Genomic DNA, 14,198 nt, shown 5'->3' with positions numbered 1-14,198 from the left:
ATTTTTTTAAGTAGAAATACTATTTTGACATTTTAATTATTATTTCAAAAAAAATCTTGTTTTATTCTTTTAATGCAAATGTGAAAATTAATAATATTGATATAATGGAAGAAGAATTAGTTGTTATTTTGAAAATGGAAGATTTAATATTAATGAAAATTAGAAATTTTATTAGTTATTAATGGAAGAGTTTACTTTTTTAAAAAGTTGTTTTTTTTCTTTTTTAAAGAAGAAATTTTCAAAGAAAAAGAAAATTCTATCGTGTTTTAATTGAACGATTATGAACAATACAATAAAGAATAATTAAACGAAGAAATATTTACAGAAAGTGACAGAAATTTTGTACAAGGAATGTTATAAATCGGAATTTTTCATTTATGCTACATTACAAAATACATTCACCATAAAAATATTACTCTAGGCCTTTGAATTCTTTTTTTTCTCGTAATTTGACTTTTATCAGCCTTTTTTTCTTGCGCAGATATGTTTTAATTTTTCTTTTGTCTTTCTAACCATATGAATTTATTTCGTATATATAATACATAATAAAAATAAGAAGAATGTTACCTTTGGTCCCGTTGATAGAAACTTAAAAGAGTTTACTTTCAATGATTAGAATGTGTTAGTTTAGCGCTATTTAGCGTTATTTGCACAATATTACATCCGTCCTTGATAGACTTTGGTATTTAGTGTTTTTTTTCCTATTTTCTCGTTGAAACATGACCAAAGCTAAGATTGAACGGTATATTTCATTCAAACTATAAAGAAAAAAAAAAGGAAAATGAGCAATATCGATGATTATTGACTATTTTCAAAACAATATTTATAATACATAATTTTCAACAATACAAATTACTATTTCAATCTGAAAAGTTTTTATGTACATTTTTTTTTGTTTCTTTTTTCTTGTGTCACTCAGGATTTTTTTCAAGGAATTTTAATTTTTTTCACGATTTTCTATTGTTTTGACTATAAAATTAGATTTAAATTATTGAACGAATAACGAATTTCTAATTTTAAGAAACTAATTTTCTTTTCGAATTCAAGGAACAAAAAATATTTTCTAATTTTTCTGATTGTGAGAAAATAATTTTCTTCTCGTGAAAATTTGAAAACCTGGAAGAAAAATTCTGAGCGTAATTTTTATTAGCAATTTCCCTAGATTGCTAAAATGTTTTTTTTGGGATTTACACAAATTTACATAAATAATTTTTTAACGTGGAATGTCAATGCCCGAAGAACAATAGGGCGGGAACAGTGTCATACAGAAAAATATTGTTAACATTCAATTAAACAATTAATACAATTTGTCATACAATGACATTTCATTCGAACAACACACACTTAACGTGAACAATTTTTTTTTCATTTCGATTATATTATTATTATTAACGCAAAAAATCGTACGAAACAGTAAACAAAATACAATTTTTTTTGTTTTTTTTAAATTCTGCAAAAACTTATTAACTATTATCAGACAAATGGAGCACTTGTTAGTTTTTAATTTTTTACTTTAATATATTATTTACAAGCTCTTGGAGCGTAGGTTTTTTTATTTTTAAGAAAAAAAAAACAGTTGATGGAAATAGTTTGAGAAAAAAAATACGAAACGTTGTTTTAACAATTGTTTCCTACACCAGAGATTACATCTGATAACTTAGTAACTTTACAAATGCGCAGAATTTGAATTAACGATAAGGCATCGCGTGATTTTAATTAACTTAATTAAATTTTTACAGTTACTCTTAATTACGTAACTAGTGTAACATTATGACTGAGCTCTTACTTTTGGAATAATTTTACAATTTTTAGAAAATTTAATACCTTCCGGCAGCCTGAAACAAAAAATGTTTGTTAATTAGCGAGTTAGGATTAAATTTTTATTTTATTTTTGAAAAAAATCATTCTTAGAATTGTTGCATTCTAATTTTTTAAAATTATTAATAATATTTAATATTTAATATTTAATATTTTATAATTTTAATTAAAAATTTTGAATATTATTGTTTTCTCCAAATTTTTAAAAATAATTCTAAAATGTTATTATTTTTGGAAATATGTAAATGAAAATACCTATTAAAAATATTGAATTTTAAAAAATTAGAAGCTTATTTTTATTTTTAAATTTACCTTTAAAGATTTTCCATTAAAATTTTTGATAATTCAATTATTTTCAAAATTTGCAATTAAAATTCTTCAGAAGTTGATTTTCAAAAATTGTATACCAAAATACTTGAAATAAATTAATTATTTTCAATGAAATTTTACAAAATTTTAACTATTCGAAAACAATTTTTGAAAGATTTGTTTATTTTTTGCACTATAAAAATCAAAATAAGTTGCACTTTTTTTTTTACTAAAAATTGTGGTATTTTGTTGCAATGTTTGGAAGAAAAGTCGAGAAAGTCTCAATTTTCTTAATTTCCCTGCCAAAAAAATTTTTTTCATGACATTTTACCTGACTTAACTGACAAAAATTTTATCATTTATCACCTGAAAATCATGGAAAAATCATGGAATTTTATAAGGAGAAATTTGTAGAAACCCTGTAGCTGGATATATATTATATTTAGCCGAATTTCAAGAGCTAGAATTTTTTAGGATTTTTATTGTCTAATCAAGTTAATTAACGAATAATTATTTGTTGAACTTAATTAGCCGAACTTTGAGAGATAGAATTTATAGAGTTTTCATAGTATTTAACGGAAATGAATAGTACTCACACTTCTTAATTTATCTCGACCACCAAAATTCCTAATTGATTCCAATAGTTGATCACGTGGATCAATATTGACAGGCATTGATTTTGGTCTTGCATTGGCACTTTTTAAAGTCACTCCAGTAATGATGGGCATTGTCGGTGGTTTTGGTATTCGTGCATCATTTTTCGATGAATCAACAACCGACGATTCGTTCTGCTTGACAGTTACCGTACTGATTTGCGATGGTAGAACATTGAATCCTTTCACAATTGGCATTGGACCATTTATTCTCATTGATGTAACATTATTATTTTTCGATAATTGACCATTTTGAAATCGAAAATTATTGTTACTCTGTGAATTAATACCCACGACGGACGTATATTTTTTAATTGGAATATTTTGCGTTCCATTAAATGTTGTAACGTGATTATTTGCCTCTTGATAACCATTTTGTTTATTATTGTTATTATTGTTATTATTTCCAGCATTAACAATATTATTGACAATCTCTGAATTTCTACCGAAATATTCCGAATGACGATTTTGACTAATTGATGATTTTGGCTTTGTTCTTAGGCGCACCTCTTGACCGAATGTTTTTGATAGTTCCTCGAATTTTATTGATTTTGTTTCGATTTCGTGATTTTCGGATTTATCGAGTTTCTTTAATTCAACGCTTGTGACGATTGGCTTCACCTCAGTGGAATCGGTGTAATTCATTTTGTTTATTATTGTTGGTTTCTTGAAGGCGGTAATTGTTGTTTGGGTTATTGCTTTTTTTGAGAAGTCATTGCTCTCGGATTTTGTTTCCTTTTCTTTGAAACCGTTTATTGTGTTCTTTGGTAGGGTTCTCGATGTGATTTCTTGGGTGTTTATTGGATCTCTTTCGTTTCGTGAGCCGTTGAGATTGACAATTGTTTTTGAGCCGGAGGTATTGTTGACGCCCAATTTGTAGTCGGTGTCCATTTTTATTTGAACATTGACACACGGCCTTTCGGACCAGCTTCCCAAACTAACTGCAGGTGGTCCCGAATATGTGTAACGCTTCTCGGGATTGACTTTTCGATTTTTTAATTCTGATCTCATTTGTACGTCGTTGGTTGTTGTGGTTATTTTAGGTTCTGCTCTCGAGGATTCTTCGGGTACAGTTTCTGACCTGAAGGAGAAAAATGTCTCGTTAGTTAATTTAATTTTGAAAAAAATATTCAAGAAGAATTTAAAGATGCCTGTACTCTTAATAAAACCAAAACTACTACTGGAAATTTTCACGAGGACGCAATAAATATTGAAAGAAAAATTCAATTAAAATACGTCTAAAATTTTACTGTTGTCAGAAAATTGTAGTCGTATTTTAATTGAATTTCTCTTTTAATATTTGCGTTCTAGTAAAAATTTCCAATTGTAGTTTTGGTTTTACTAAGGATACAGTAAGAGTTACTTTATTCAATTTTTTTTAAAGTTATAGCAACGATTGCTAATTTAAAGAAATGAATTTTATTCTTACTTTTTATCCGTAGTTGGTTGTTTTTCTATGGCATTTTTGCGAACATTTTCTTCCGCCTGTTGAGCGTTTTTCAACTGCGGCAAAATGCTCTTAAGCACCTGTAAAACACAAGAAACTTTAGCCAACGTTAAAATAGAATTCACTGATACAAAAAATATTTCCTCCAAATTTTAAAAAACTTAGATTTTTGAAAAAGTTTAATAATTTAAATTTAATTAAATTTAATTTTAGGAATTAAATTATCAAAAGATGGGTAGCCGCACCTTGGGGCCCCTTACCCTAATAGAACATTTTTTTGAATATCTAATCAATTTGAGTGTGTATCAGAATATTCTTTTGGGGCCAGGGAAGAAGGGAAAATTTCGTCTCGAAATCAGGAAAGAGACAGGGAAAAAGAAAATAAAAACCTATAATTATTCGTACCTGTAGGGACTGTAGTTGCTTCTCTTTGGTTGGCTCCTCTTGCCTCTTCAAAATATTGTCCCTCCATTGCGAGAATTTCTCATTGCTTCGCGTCATATCCTGATTCAAATTCGTGACACTTGTCGCTTTTTGAATATTTGAAGAAGTCGTTGTCTTCTCGCTTTCCTCCTCTAAAGTGATCTTCTCATTCTCCTCCTCATTACTGTGACCCTTATATTTCTCATTACTCGTCAATGTGATATAACTCTTTGATCTGTAGACAGTGACGGGTTTATCGATTTCACTCTTTAACGATTGTCTTCGATTCAAATTGCCCTGCTGATTCGTTTTATATTCAGGTCGCCTCAATTCCGAATCCAGTGGGGTGGTAACTCTCTCGATACTTTGTGTCCTGCTAATAAATACCTTTGTTGTTACATCGATTGGTTTATGAGCCATTCTGTCTTTTGATTCTTCGTTCCGCTGTAGTGTGAGTGTTGCTCTTGATTTTTCATTTGACGTCTTTACCAGTGGAACACTTTGCTCCTCGATTTCGTCGAATATATTTAAACTCTTTTGCCTCGCGTATGTTGTGAAGGTGAAATTCGACAGGGTATTGTCAACCGGGGCGATATTTGGAGTTGAAACATCTTCGATTTCGTGCTTTGCTTGCGGTTGTTGGGATCTGATTTCAATTTTACTCTCTAGTTCGGAAATCATTTCTCTTTTTAGTTCTAAATTTAGTTCTGATTTGTAGGCTTCTGGGGAAATTTGTCTTGTTTTGTTCTCCATTTTGGAAGGGATTTCTGTTTTTAGATTTTCTGGTGATTTTTCGATTGATTTGAATTTTTGGTTTTGAGGGAAATTTAGTGTGGAATCGGTTTGATCGGTGGAAATTGGTGGGGGGATAATTTCTTGTTTTTGGGGACAATCGCTTTCGGAAATGACAATAGATGATGTCTCGACGTCTCGGAAAGCGGTCGGTGGAGCTGGGAGTTGATATTCCCAGTCTGGTAATGATAAATCCTCTCCGGAAGCGGACACGTAGTCGGAAGTGTCTTGTTGAGAATTTACGGTGACATCGGGGGAACTTGTGCCAATAATTGATTTTTCGGAAATATGATCTTTTGATGATGATTGCTTTTCTTCTGAAGGACAAGTGGATTTTTGGGATTCGACAATTGTCTTTTGTTTTTTTGGTTCTTTTTTTGAGATTTCTAAGTCAACAATTCGTGACACTTCCAAGCTTTCCAAAGGTGTTGGTGGCGGAGTTGGTGGAAGGGCACTGGAAAGTGTGTCCGATACTTTTTGTAATAGGATGTCTGTCTCCGAAAGTCGAGCTGGCGAATCTGAATCAGAATAAATTTCGTTAATTTCTACTTCTGTTGATTCAATTTCTAATTAGTGATCATTAATAATTCGAGTAGATGACAATGTTTACGGACAATGAAACGAAATATCCAAAAATTAAATCTATCACCTAATCTCAATTAAGAGAAAATAAAAAATTTAATTTCTGAATAATGTAAAAATGATTCAATATTAATATATTAAATAATGTAATAAAATTTTTTTAAACTGAATGATTAATAAATTTGATTTTAATTGGAAGACTATTTCATTATAGTTGAATTAACTAATTAATTAAATTACACAGTATTAAATTTTTGTTTCATAATGTTTCTAAAAATGAAAAATAATAAAATTAATAAAATTAACATTAAATTTTATTTTCGAAATTTTTCTAAAAAAGAAAAACTATTAATATTTTACTAAATACGTGCAATAAGTTTTTTTTTTCTATTGTGCTTTCATTACAGTGCAATTCTATGAATTTTAACCATCACCAAAAATAAATTATATTACAAAACGACAAACCCACATTATCTTGAAATCTTTTATCAGACAAACTCAATATTTGTAATGCTTGTGCGTAGGCACTAAACGCGTTCACTTATGAAAAATGATTCACGTTGAAAAACAAATGGAACATGAATAATAATTCAATTCATTAAAATTAGTAATGCAAATGTACTCTCAATATGATTATTTAATGAAAAATAAAACTAGTTTAAAATACTTTAATTTACGTAATAGGTAATGTTTTCATTTTTAAAAAAAAATTTGTTTTATTTTTATACTCTATTTTGAACTTGTTTTTTTTTTAAACAGGATTCGAGATAGTATTAGAAATATTAATGTAAAAGTACTTGGGAATGAAAATATTGATTTAAATTTATGTAGATTAAAAATTTATGTAAGTGAATATTTTTCATTGATATACCTACGTAAATTAGAGTGTAAATAAAATAAAAATAGATTGTTAGTAAAAGCAGCGAGACATGCACCTGTATTGTGTGTAAGTTGCTTCACTTGTTCCACATCCTCTTTTAATTTCTCCAAAATACGTTGACAATTGAAATCTTTATCAGAATGCCTTAATTCCAATTCCTCTTTATTGTGTTGAGTGGAAAAATTTTCAGTCTTATCAAAATTATTTGTGATTGTTGTTGATGATGATGATGGTGGTGATGATAAATTGGAAATATTTGCTGACAAATTTGTATTGAATGCACACAAAAAATCCTCAGCATGTGATGTTAGATGTCTTCCAATTCTCTCTGGTGTATTTATCTCAAAATTACTCAGTTCCGACTGACTTCTAAATATTTTTGTACGTTTATGAATCTCATGTTCGTTATCAGGTGATTTCCAAGTTTTTTTATTATCTTCCAAATCAACGGCATACTTTTCACTCTCTATTTTCTCAATTAATTGAGAATTATCATTTTCTGATTTATTGACAGTGTCGTTATTTGAATACTGATTAGAAATCTCTAAATCATCAGAGTCGATACAATCAAGATGATCACACTTTGGAATTGTTGAGATTATTTTACATGAGCGTTTTTTATTGTCAATTTCATTTGATGATTTTATTGCAGGTGTTTCCCAATTATTTTCTGTTTGCTCATTATCTCTTGATTCATAACTGTTGACATTTTGGTTTAATTTTTCGTTTTCGAGATTTTCCGAATTTGGTACATTTTGATTTTCTTCTGTTTGTTCTTTTTTTTCTTTTTTGTCTAATTTTTCTATTTTTTTGATCTCTGGGTGTTTATTCTCTTGTTTTGGAAATTCAGTGTCCTGTGGTAAATTTACCGGTTTTGGTGAATTATTTTCAAAATTATTGTCTTGATTGTTATTCTCGTTTTCGAGTGTTAGTTCGGTGTCAGTGAGGAGAGAATTATTTAAAACATCATCCAAGCTTTTGATACTGTTAGCGACTGATTGTTCAAAGGTAACTAGTTCAGGTGAGTTTGCTTGAGATAAGCGTTGATCTTCTGATAATGGAGATGGAGCTTTGCGTTTTGGTATTCCGGACAAGACTGGCTCTACGGTGTTTGATTTAACAAGCTTACGTGGCTTAGGTGTTGGACAGTATTCTGCGACTATAGTTTTATCGAAAAAAAAAAACAAAAACCATCACCAAATATAAATTAGAAAATAAAAACAAAGAAAATTAGTGCTATAAGTGCGTAGGGAAAAGCATACTTTCTATCTAGATACTAGCAAGCAGTGAATATTACTTTGAAAAAAAATTACGCAGGGAGATTTAAAATTTATTTTTATATATATACAATACATAGGGTTGCCACATGTCGAGGATATCAGAAGAAGTCATAGCAAAACTGAAATTCGTCAAGGAAAATAATGAAATATCATCGAAATTTTTTTTCAAAATTACTAGAAAAATATTTTAGAATTGCTAACAAACTGCTTTTTGATATACAAAAATATTTTTCAAATTTTTAAAAACCTGGAATAATCTATGAATTTTTTTCACTTAAAAACTTTTAAAATGCAACGAATTAAATTTTTTTTTATTTTTTCATATTTTTATAAATAAATAAACATATTTTAATTTTTAAATGAATTCTAAAATCATTTTTTTTACACTAGGAAAGAAAGAAACAGTATAATTAAATATTTATTTAAAAAACTATTTAAGTTTTATATAAATTCTGTTTAAAAGCATTGAAAAAATTTGCTTTTTAAGAAGTTTGAATTCAATTATTAAAAGATAATTTCATTTTAAAAGAATATTTTGTTTAAGAATTGTCAAATTAATTTAAATCTTGTGAAATTAAATTGAAAATAATTAAATTTTTAAAGAACTTTTTTAAAGATTTAACAAAAAATCTAATTCTAAAAGAATTTTAATTTAATAAATAATAGCTTAAAATAATTGAATTTTTATGCAAAATTGAAATTTTGAAAAGTTCTATTTAGAATTTTGGAAAAATTATATTTCTGAAAAACTTTAATTAAATTATATAGAAAATATAAATTTTGTCGATTTGAATGAAAAAAGATTAAATTTGTTACAGAATTTCATGAGAAATTTGAAAAAGTTTTATTAAAAATTTGTAAATTTATAATAATTGTGTGAAATTGAATTGAAAACAATTAAATTTGTTAAAGAATTTCATTAGAAATTAAAAAAAAAAAGTTATTAAATATTTGTCAGTTTATATAAATTTTGTGGAATTGAATTAAAAATAATTTGTTAAAGAATTATATAAGAAATTAAAAGAAAAATTTATTCAGAATTTGTTAAATTAATAAAAATTTCGTAAAATTGAATTGAAAATAATTAAATTTGTTTAATAATTTCATTAGAAATTATAAAAACGAATTTTTAAAGATTAAATTTAATAATTAGTAAATAATTGAATTTTTCAAACAATCACAATCGAATGTATTCATGTTTTTGTAGAGAAAAAAATTGCATCTAAGCGTCCAAATTTGCAACTAAAAATTTGATTTTGAAAGAGTTAAAATTTTTGTTTAATTAGTTAATTGTAAAATCGAGATTTAAAGTTTTTTAAAAAATTTAAATTTCGAAATGTTTTATTTAAAATTCTGAAAAATTAGGTTTCTATTTCTAAAATATTTCAAATCTATTTTGTAAAGATAAATAAATTTTTAACGAATATTTAATTGCAAACTTTAATAATAATCGAAATTTCCTAAAAATCTATTAAATTAATTGATTTTCATAAAAGAATTTTAATCGAATTTTTGAAAATTATATATCGAGGCAAATTAGTTACTCTACTCTCCAAATTAGAATTAATAAAAATGTTTACTATTAGCTTTTTAATTGGTAAATTTTACTTATAAATTAGTAGAAATGACTATTAATTTTAGTAAAATTAGTAAAATTTACTAATTCAAAAGCAAAAAGTCAGTCACTAATTTAAATTAGTAAGTTTTACTAATTTTAGTAATAATTACTAATAATTTAATTTTACTATTTAAAATTTAGAGAGTAGTAACTAATTTTATTTTCAACATAGATATAGACACCCGTCTAAGTTTCAAATTAAAATTTTGCTTCTAAAAATTAACTTTATTTTTAATAAATAATTGAACTCCTCTTGAATTTTGTTTTATATACTCGGAAAAAAATGTTACTCAGAGTTAATTGTTAATTTCTTGAAGTTTTATTCCTAAATTAATTATTTTTGCTTTAAATATTTTTCATAGTATTGGAATTAGGAAAAAAATCAAAAGTTTGTCCGGAAATAAAGGAAAAGTAAGGGAGAAACAAAATAAAATTTTTATGGCAACCCTGATAATCAAATGTGCTTTGAAATCGAAACCAGTGAATTAGACAAATTCCTCGACTCTATTTTCTAGAATGGAATTTAAATTCATTAGAAATTGATTCCAATTTTTGTTGGATTCTTCCCGACTGACTAGACCCGGAGGCGGAGGTTCTAGGATACTTAATTTTTTTTCAATCTCATTAGTCGAATGATTAATAATTGGAAGCGATGGCAATTTATCAATTTCGTTCGGTATCGAGTCCATTGGTCCAATTTGAATGTCTTCGGGTTTTGTGGAAATGGCAAAAATCTGCAATTTACTCAGAGGTGGAGGAGTGAATTCTACATCGCAGTCAATTGAATCCATTGAATTGTAACTGAATTCTTGTGTATTTGAGGAAATGATAGGATTTTTGTAACAATCGGTGATATTGTAGTGTCCTAATTTGGGGAATAATTCAATTCTCGAATTTAATTTGGGAAAAAATTCTGATCTTGAATTTGAATTGTAGCGAGAGGAGAAACTTCGAGAGAGGATGAATTGTGGTTGCTCGAAACTATTGATAATCTTTGTGTCTTTTAGTTTTTGATTTTGAAAACTGGTACTGTATTTTAAATTTCTGGAACACTTTCTTTCACTGCAGATGTAACTGCCAATGTGGGACTTGATGGGACTGAATCTATTTTCTAGAATTCCGCATTCGGGCATATTTTCCAAGTGGCTATCTATATTGTCAAGATGGGAAATGGTGGGAATTTTGACTAGTTTCTCCCGCGAGAATTTACCATCGTACGATTTTAGAGTCGATTTTTGATTGGTTGTATTTATCGGTGGTTTGCGATTTGTTCGAAGACTGGACGTTCTGTAATTTTTGTTAGTTGGTTGTAGATTTTTTTCTGAAGTGTTTAAAAAACTTTTTGATTTCTTTAATTTTGGGTCGGATTTTAGTTTTTCGGGAGATTTGACTATTGGTTTTACGAAGCCGATGGCTCGATGGGGAGAGGTTTCATGTTTCAGAACTTGGTTTTCAGAGTTTGGAGAGTTGGATAATTGGAAAATTTCTGGTGGTTTATGATTGGAACGATAGTGTTCAATTTTTGTGTGTAGTTTCAATTTTTCCGGTTCGAACATACTGTGGGAGAGGGAGACTTGTTGAAGGGTTTCTACTTCTTCTGGTGGTTCGAGTTCAAGCACATTTTCGAAGGAATTTCTTGATACAAAACTATAAGAAGTAAAATTATTGTCTATACTATTGGGTCTGTGAACTAGCTTACCTCTTTTTACTACTTTAGCGTTGGCAACTACTGGTTTGTTTGCACTCGTTACTACAGGTTCGTGGTTTAAAACAGGTTTTGAGGCATCCTCTTTGGATGAAGTTTCTGTTTCGCGAATTTTTCTGTCCGTTTCGGAAATTTTTTCAGCTGCTACTGCTTCTTTCTCTCGTATTCTGGTGTTCTCCTCGGATTCGGAAAGTGATTTTGAATTTGAAATAAGTTTCGATAGTGTTGTAATACCAATGTCTGAATTGGCTTTATAGTGAACGGCAATGTCGGAATTTGCTTTCGATGAGGTTGCGATGTCTGATGATGGTTTCGATAGTTCCATGTCCGATGTTAGGGACTCTTCCGAATCGACGATACATTCGAGTGCTTGGCTTGATATTGCTGATGGTAATTTTGCTATCGGAGGTGGAGGTGCTGCTCTCTTTTTACGTTGACCTGAAATTAAAGGGAGTTAGTCTGCTAGTGTGGAAGGTGAAAATTTTTAGTGGACTTTGGGTTTACTTACTTGCGTTCGAATCTGTGGGCAGTGCAAAGAAACATTTTGTGCAGTATTCGATTTTTTAGAGTAATTGGTACGGGAGTAAGGTAAGAAAAGTACAGAAAGAAGAACCTACCAGTAGAACTTAAAGAAGTGGTGCTAATTCCATGACTAAGTCCTCCGGAAGCAAGAGCCAAGTTGCCTAGACTTTTACTGGCGTGCGAGGTTTGAGCAAGATTTCTAGGGGTGTCTAGAGTTTTTCCTCTTCTCGGAAGAGTTTCCGGCATTCGTCCAGCGGATTCTGGATGATCACTCAATACTGATGCCTCATGATAGCCGGAACTGTCGCTACTGTTTCGACTGTGACTGATGACCATTTTGTCTTTTGCACTGTCGCTGGTTTCTTCGATGACAGACGTCGTTGAGACTGGTGGTTTTGGCGCTTGTCTCCTTTTACGAAGTGGTCGAGGCGGTGGTGCCATTGGACTTGAACTTCTACCTGTCTCGTCACTTCTTGCCGGTGATACACTTCGTTCACCAAGACTATCTGTACTCAAGGAATTCTCCTTTGATTTTTTGAACATAAAACCAAAAACACTTTGTTTCGCTTGTTGACGTCGTCGATCTTCTTGTTTTTGAAGTGCCATTATGTCTTGTGAGCTGAGAGCTGCACTTATAATTCTTCCTTGTTTGGCGTAGAGTGTCACTTCTTGTAGATGATAGTCTTGTAGGGAGAGTGACAGATCTAGAATTTCTTCCAGATTTGCTGTAAGAAAGAAGAGAATTGTTTAATGATATCTGAATTCCTTTTTGTTTTAATGAATTTTTATTTCAATTTTTACATTCATACATACATGAGAAGGTATTATTTTGATTATAAAGAAATAATGAAATCGATTGTCCTCCATAAAGTCTGAAGCAAAGCAAAATTTTTCTTTTTCAGAGAAAATCGGATTTTGCCTTGGTTCATAACTGATAGGTTTCTGAAGTCTTACAACTGTATCGTGTGACCGACTCTTAGAATCGAGACCAACTTGTTTTACAGAGAAATAACCAGCGTTGATACCGCAGATTAAAAAGGGATAAACTGCCTCTGATAGAGACTAAAATCGATCATTAGTGTTTGCAAATGAAAAATATTTATTGTTTCTGAAAACTTGTTTTTAGTTGTTGTAGTTTTCTTTTCGAAAATATTCTCGTTTCTGGTTTAAGAAAATAAATATCTACATATGAACTTTTGATATTTCGGTAATTTTTCTTTCCGTTTAGTACAAAATTCTGAATTTCATTTCTAATCGCGTGAATATTATTCAGTTGCGCAATCGTATACACGAGTATGCAATTCCGTCTTTGCAGAGTTGTATTACAGACCTTGTTGCGGAATACAAGTGCCTTCAATTGCGAAAGTCATCATCTAAATCCGGTGGTGGTTTTACTAAATCCGTCTAATATGGGAAAAAGTCTTCCTTTTCCAGAAGGTGAAAGTCCCTAATTCGATCCTTTTTCCCTCTCTTTTAAATCTTTAGTTAAAATTTTAACTGATTCAGATTTTTAGAGAATTATCGCAATGTTTTGTTAATTAAAAAAAAACAATGAATAATTCACGAGGAAATTAGAATCGTGGAGAGAATATTTAATTGAAAATGTAAAAATTAACAGTGCGGAATACTTGATTGAGTTAAATAACATGATGAAAAAAAAAGTAAAGGGGGAAATCAAAAGACATCAAGTGTATGTCCATGACTTGGGAGACCGCAAATTGGATGATTTCCGATCCGACTCGATCATACATTCGCCACACATTACTTTCGCATTAAAATCCGGATAATGATCTCGAAACTAGTCGCCGCAATTACTCTTTAAAACGCATATCAAAACTTGCCAACGTAATATTGAAGTCAATAAAGTAATCTCGGGGCAATTTTATCCTTTATTTGTCAAGCAATTTTCAATTATATTTCAACTGTACATATAATGTGTAGAAAATATCGTAGATATATATTTGATTTGATTGATAATTAACTGATTTTATTGATATTGTTTAATGTTGTCCGAATGTTTTTGGTTTTATTTTCATTATTATTATTTTACAATAATTTTTTTTAAACGTTTTATTTTCTGTTTCAGTGGACAAATTCAGTATCGGGATTCGTGTGTAAATTTCAACTTTAAGGTAAAGTTATTTCAAGTAATTTTTCGAATGCAATGAA

At 29.3% G+C, this 14,198-nt stretch overlaps 1 protein-coding gene across 6 annotated transcripts in view; it reads right to left on the bottom strand.

Annotated features, from left to right (window-relative positions):
- Positions 1-247: 247 nt before the first annotated feature.
- The window catches only part of LOC122500907 (myb-like protein P), a 197,279-nt gene continuing 183,328 nt past the window's right edge, over positions 248-14,198 (bottom strand). For 5 of the 6 annotated variants that reach the window (XM_043610069.1, XM_043610084.1, XM_043610101.1 and 2 more), the window contains 7 exons: positions 12,125-12,754; positions 11,502-11,945; positions 6,960-8,063; positions 4,633-5,960; positions 4,210-4,307; positions 2,724-3,861; positions 248-1,835 (listed from right to left, as the gene is read on the bottom strand). In XM_043610069.1, the coding sequence (XP_043466004.1) occupies positions 1,818-1,835; positions 2,724-3,861; positions 4,210-4,307; positions 4,633-5,960; positions 6,960-8,063; positions 11,502-11,945; positions 12,125-12,754 (4,760 nt within the window). In that variant the 3' untranslated portion in view covers positions 248-1,817. The remainder of the gene's footprint in view (positions 1,836-2,723; positions 3,862-4,209; positions 4,308-4,632; positions 5,961-6,959; positions 8,064-11,501; positions 11,946-12,124; positions 12,755-14,198) is intronic. The other variant, XM_043610110.1, reaches the window with a different exon arrangement.

Source organism: Leptopilina heterotoma, unplaced genomic scaffold (genome assembly GCF_015476425.1).
Source record: "Leptopilina heterotoma isolate Lh14 unplaced genomic scaffold, ASM1547642v1 Lhet_103, whole genome shotgun sequence".
Classification (NCBI taxonomy): Eukaryota; Metazoa; Arthropoda; class Insecta; order Hymenoptera; family Figitidae; genus Leptopilina; species Leptopilina heterotoma.
The sequence above is the reverse complement of the archived record's forward strand: the minus strand, read 5'-3'. Positions and strand labels throughout refer to the sequence as shown.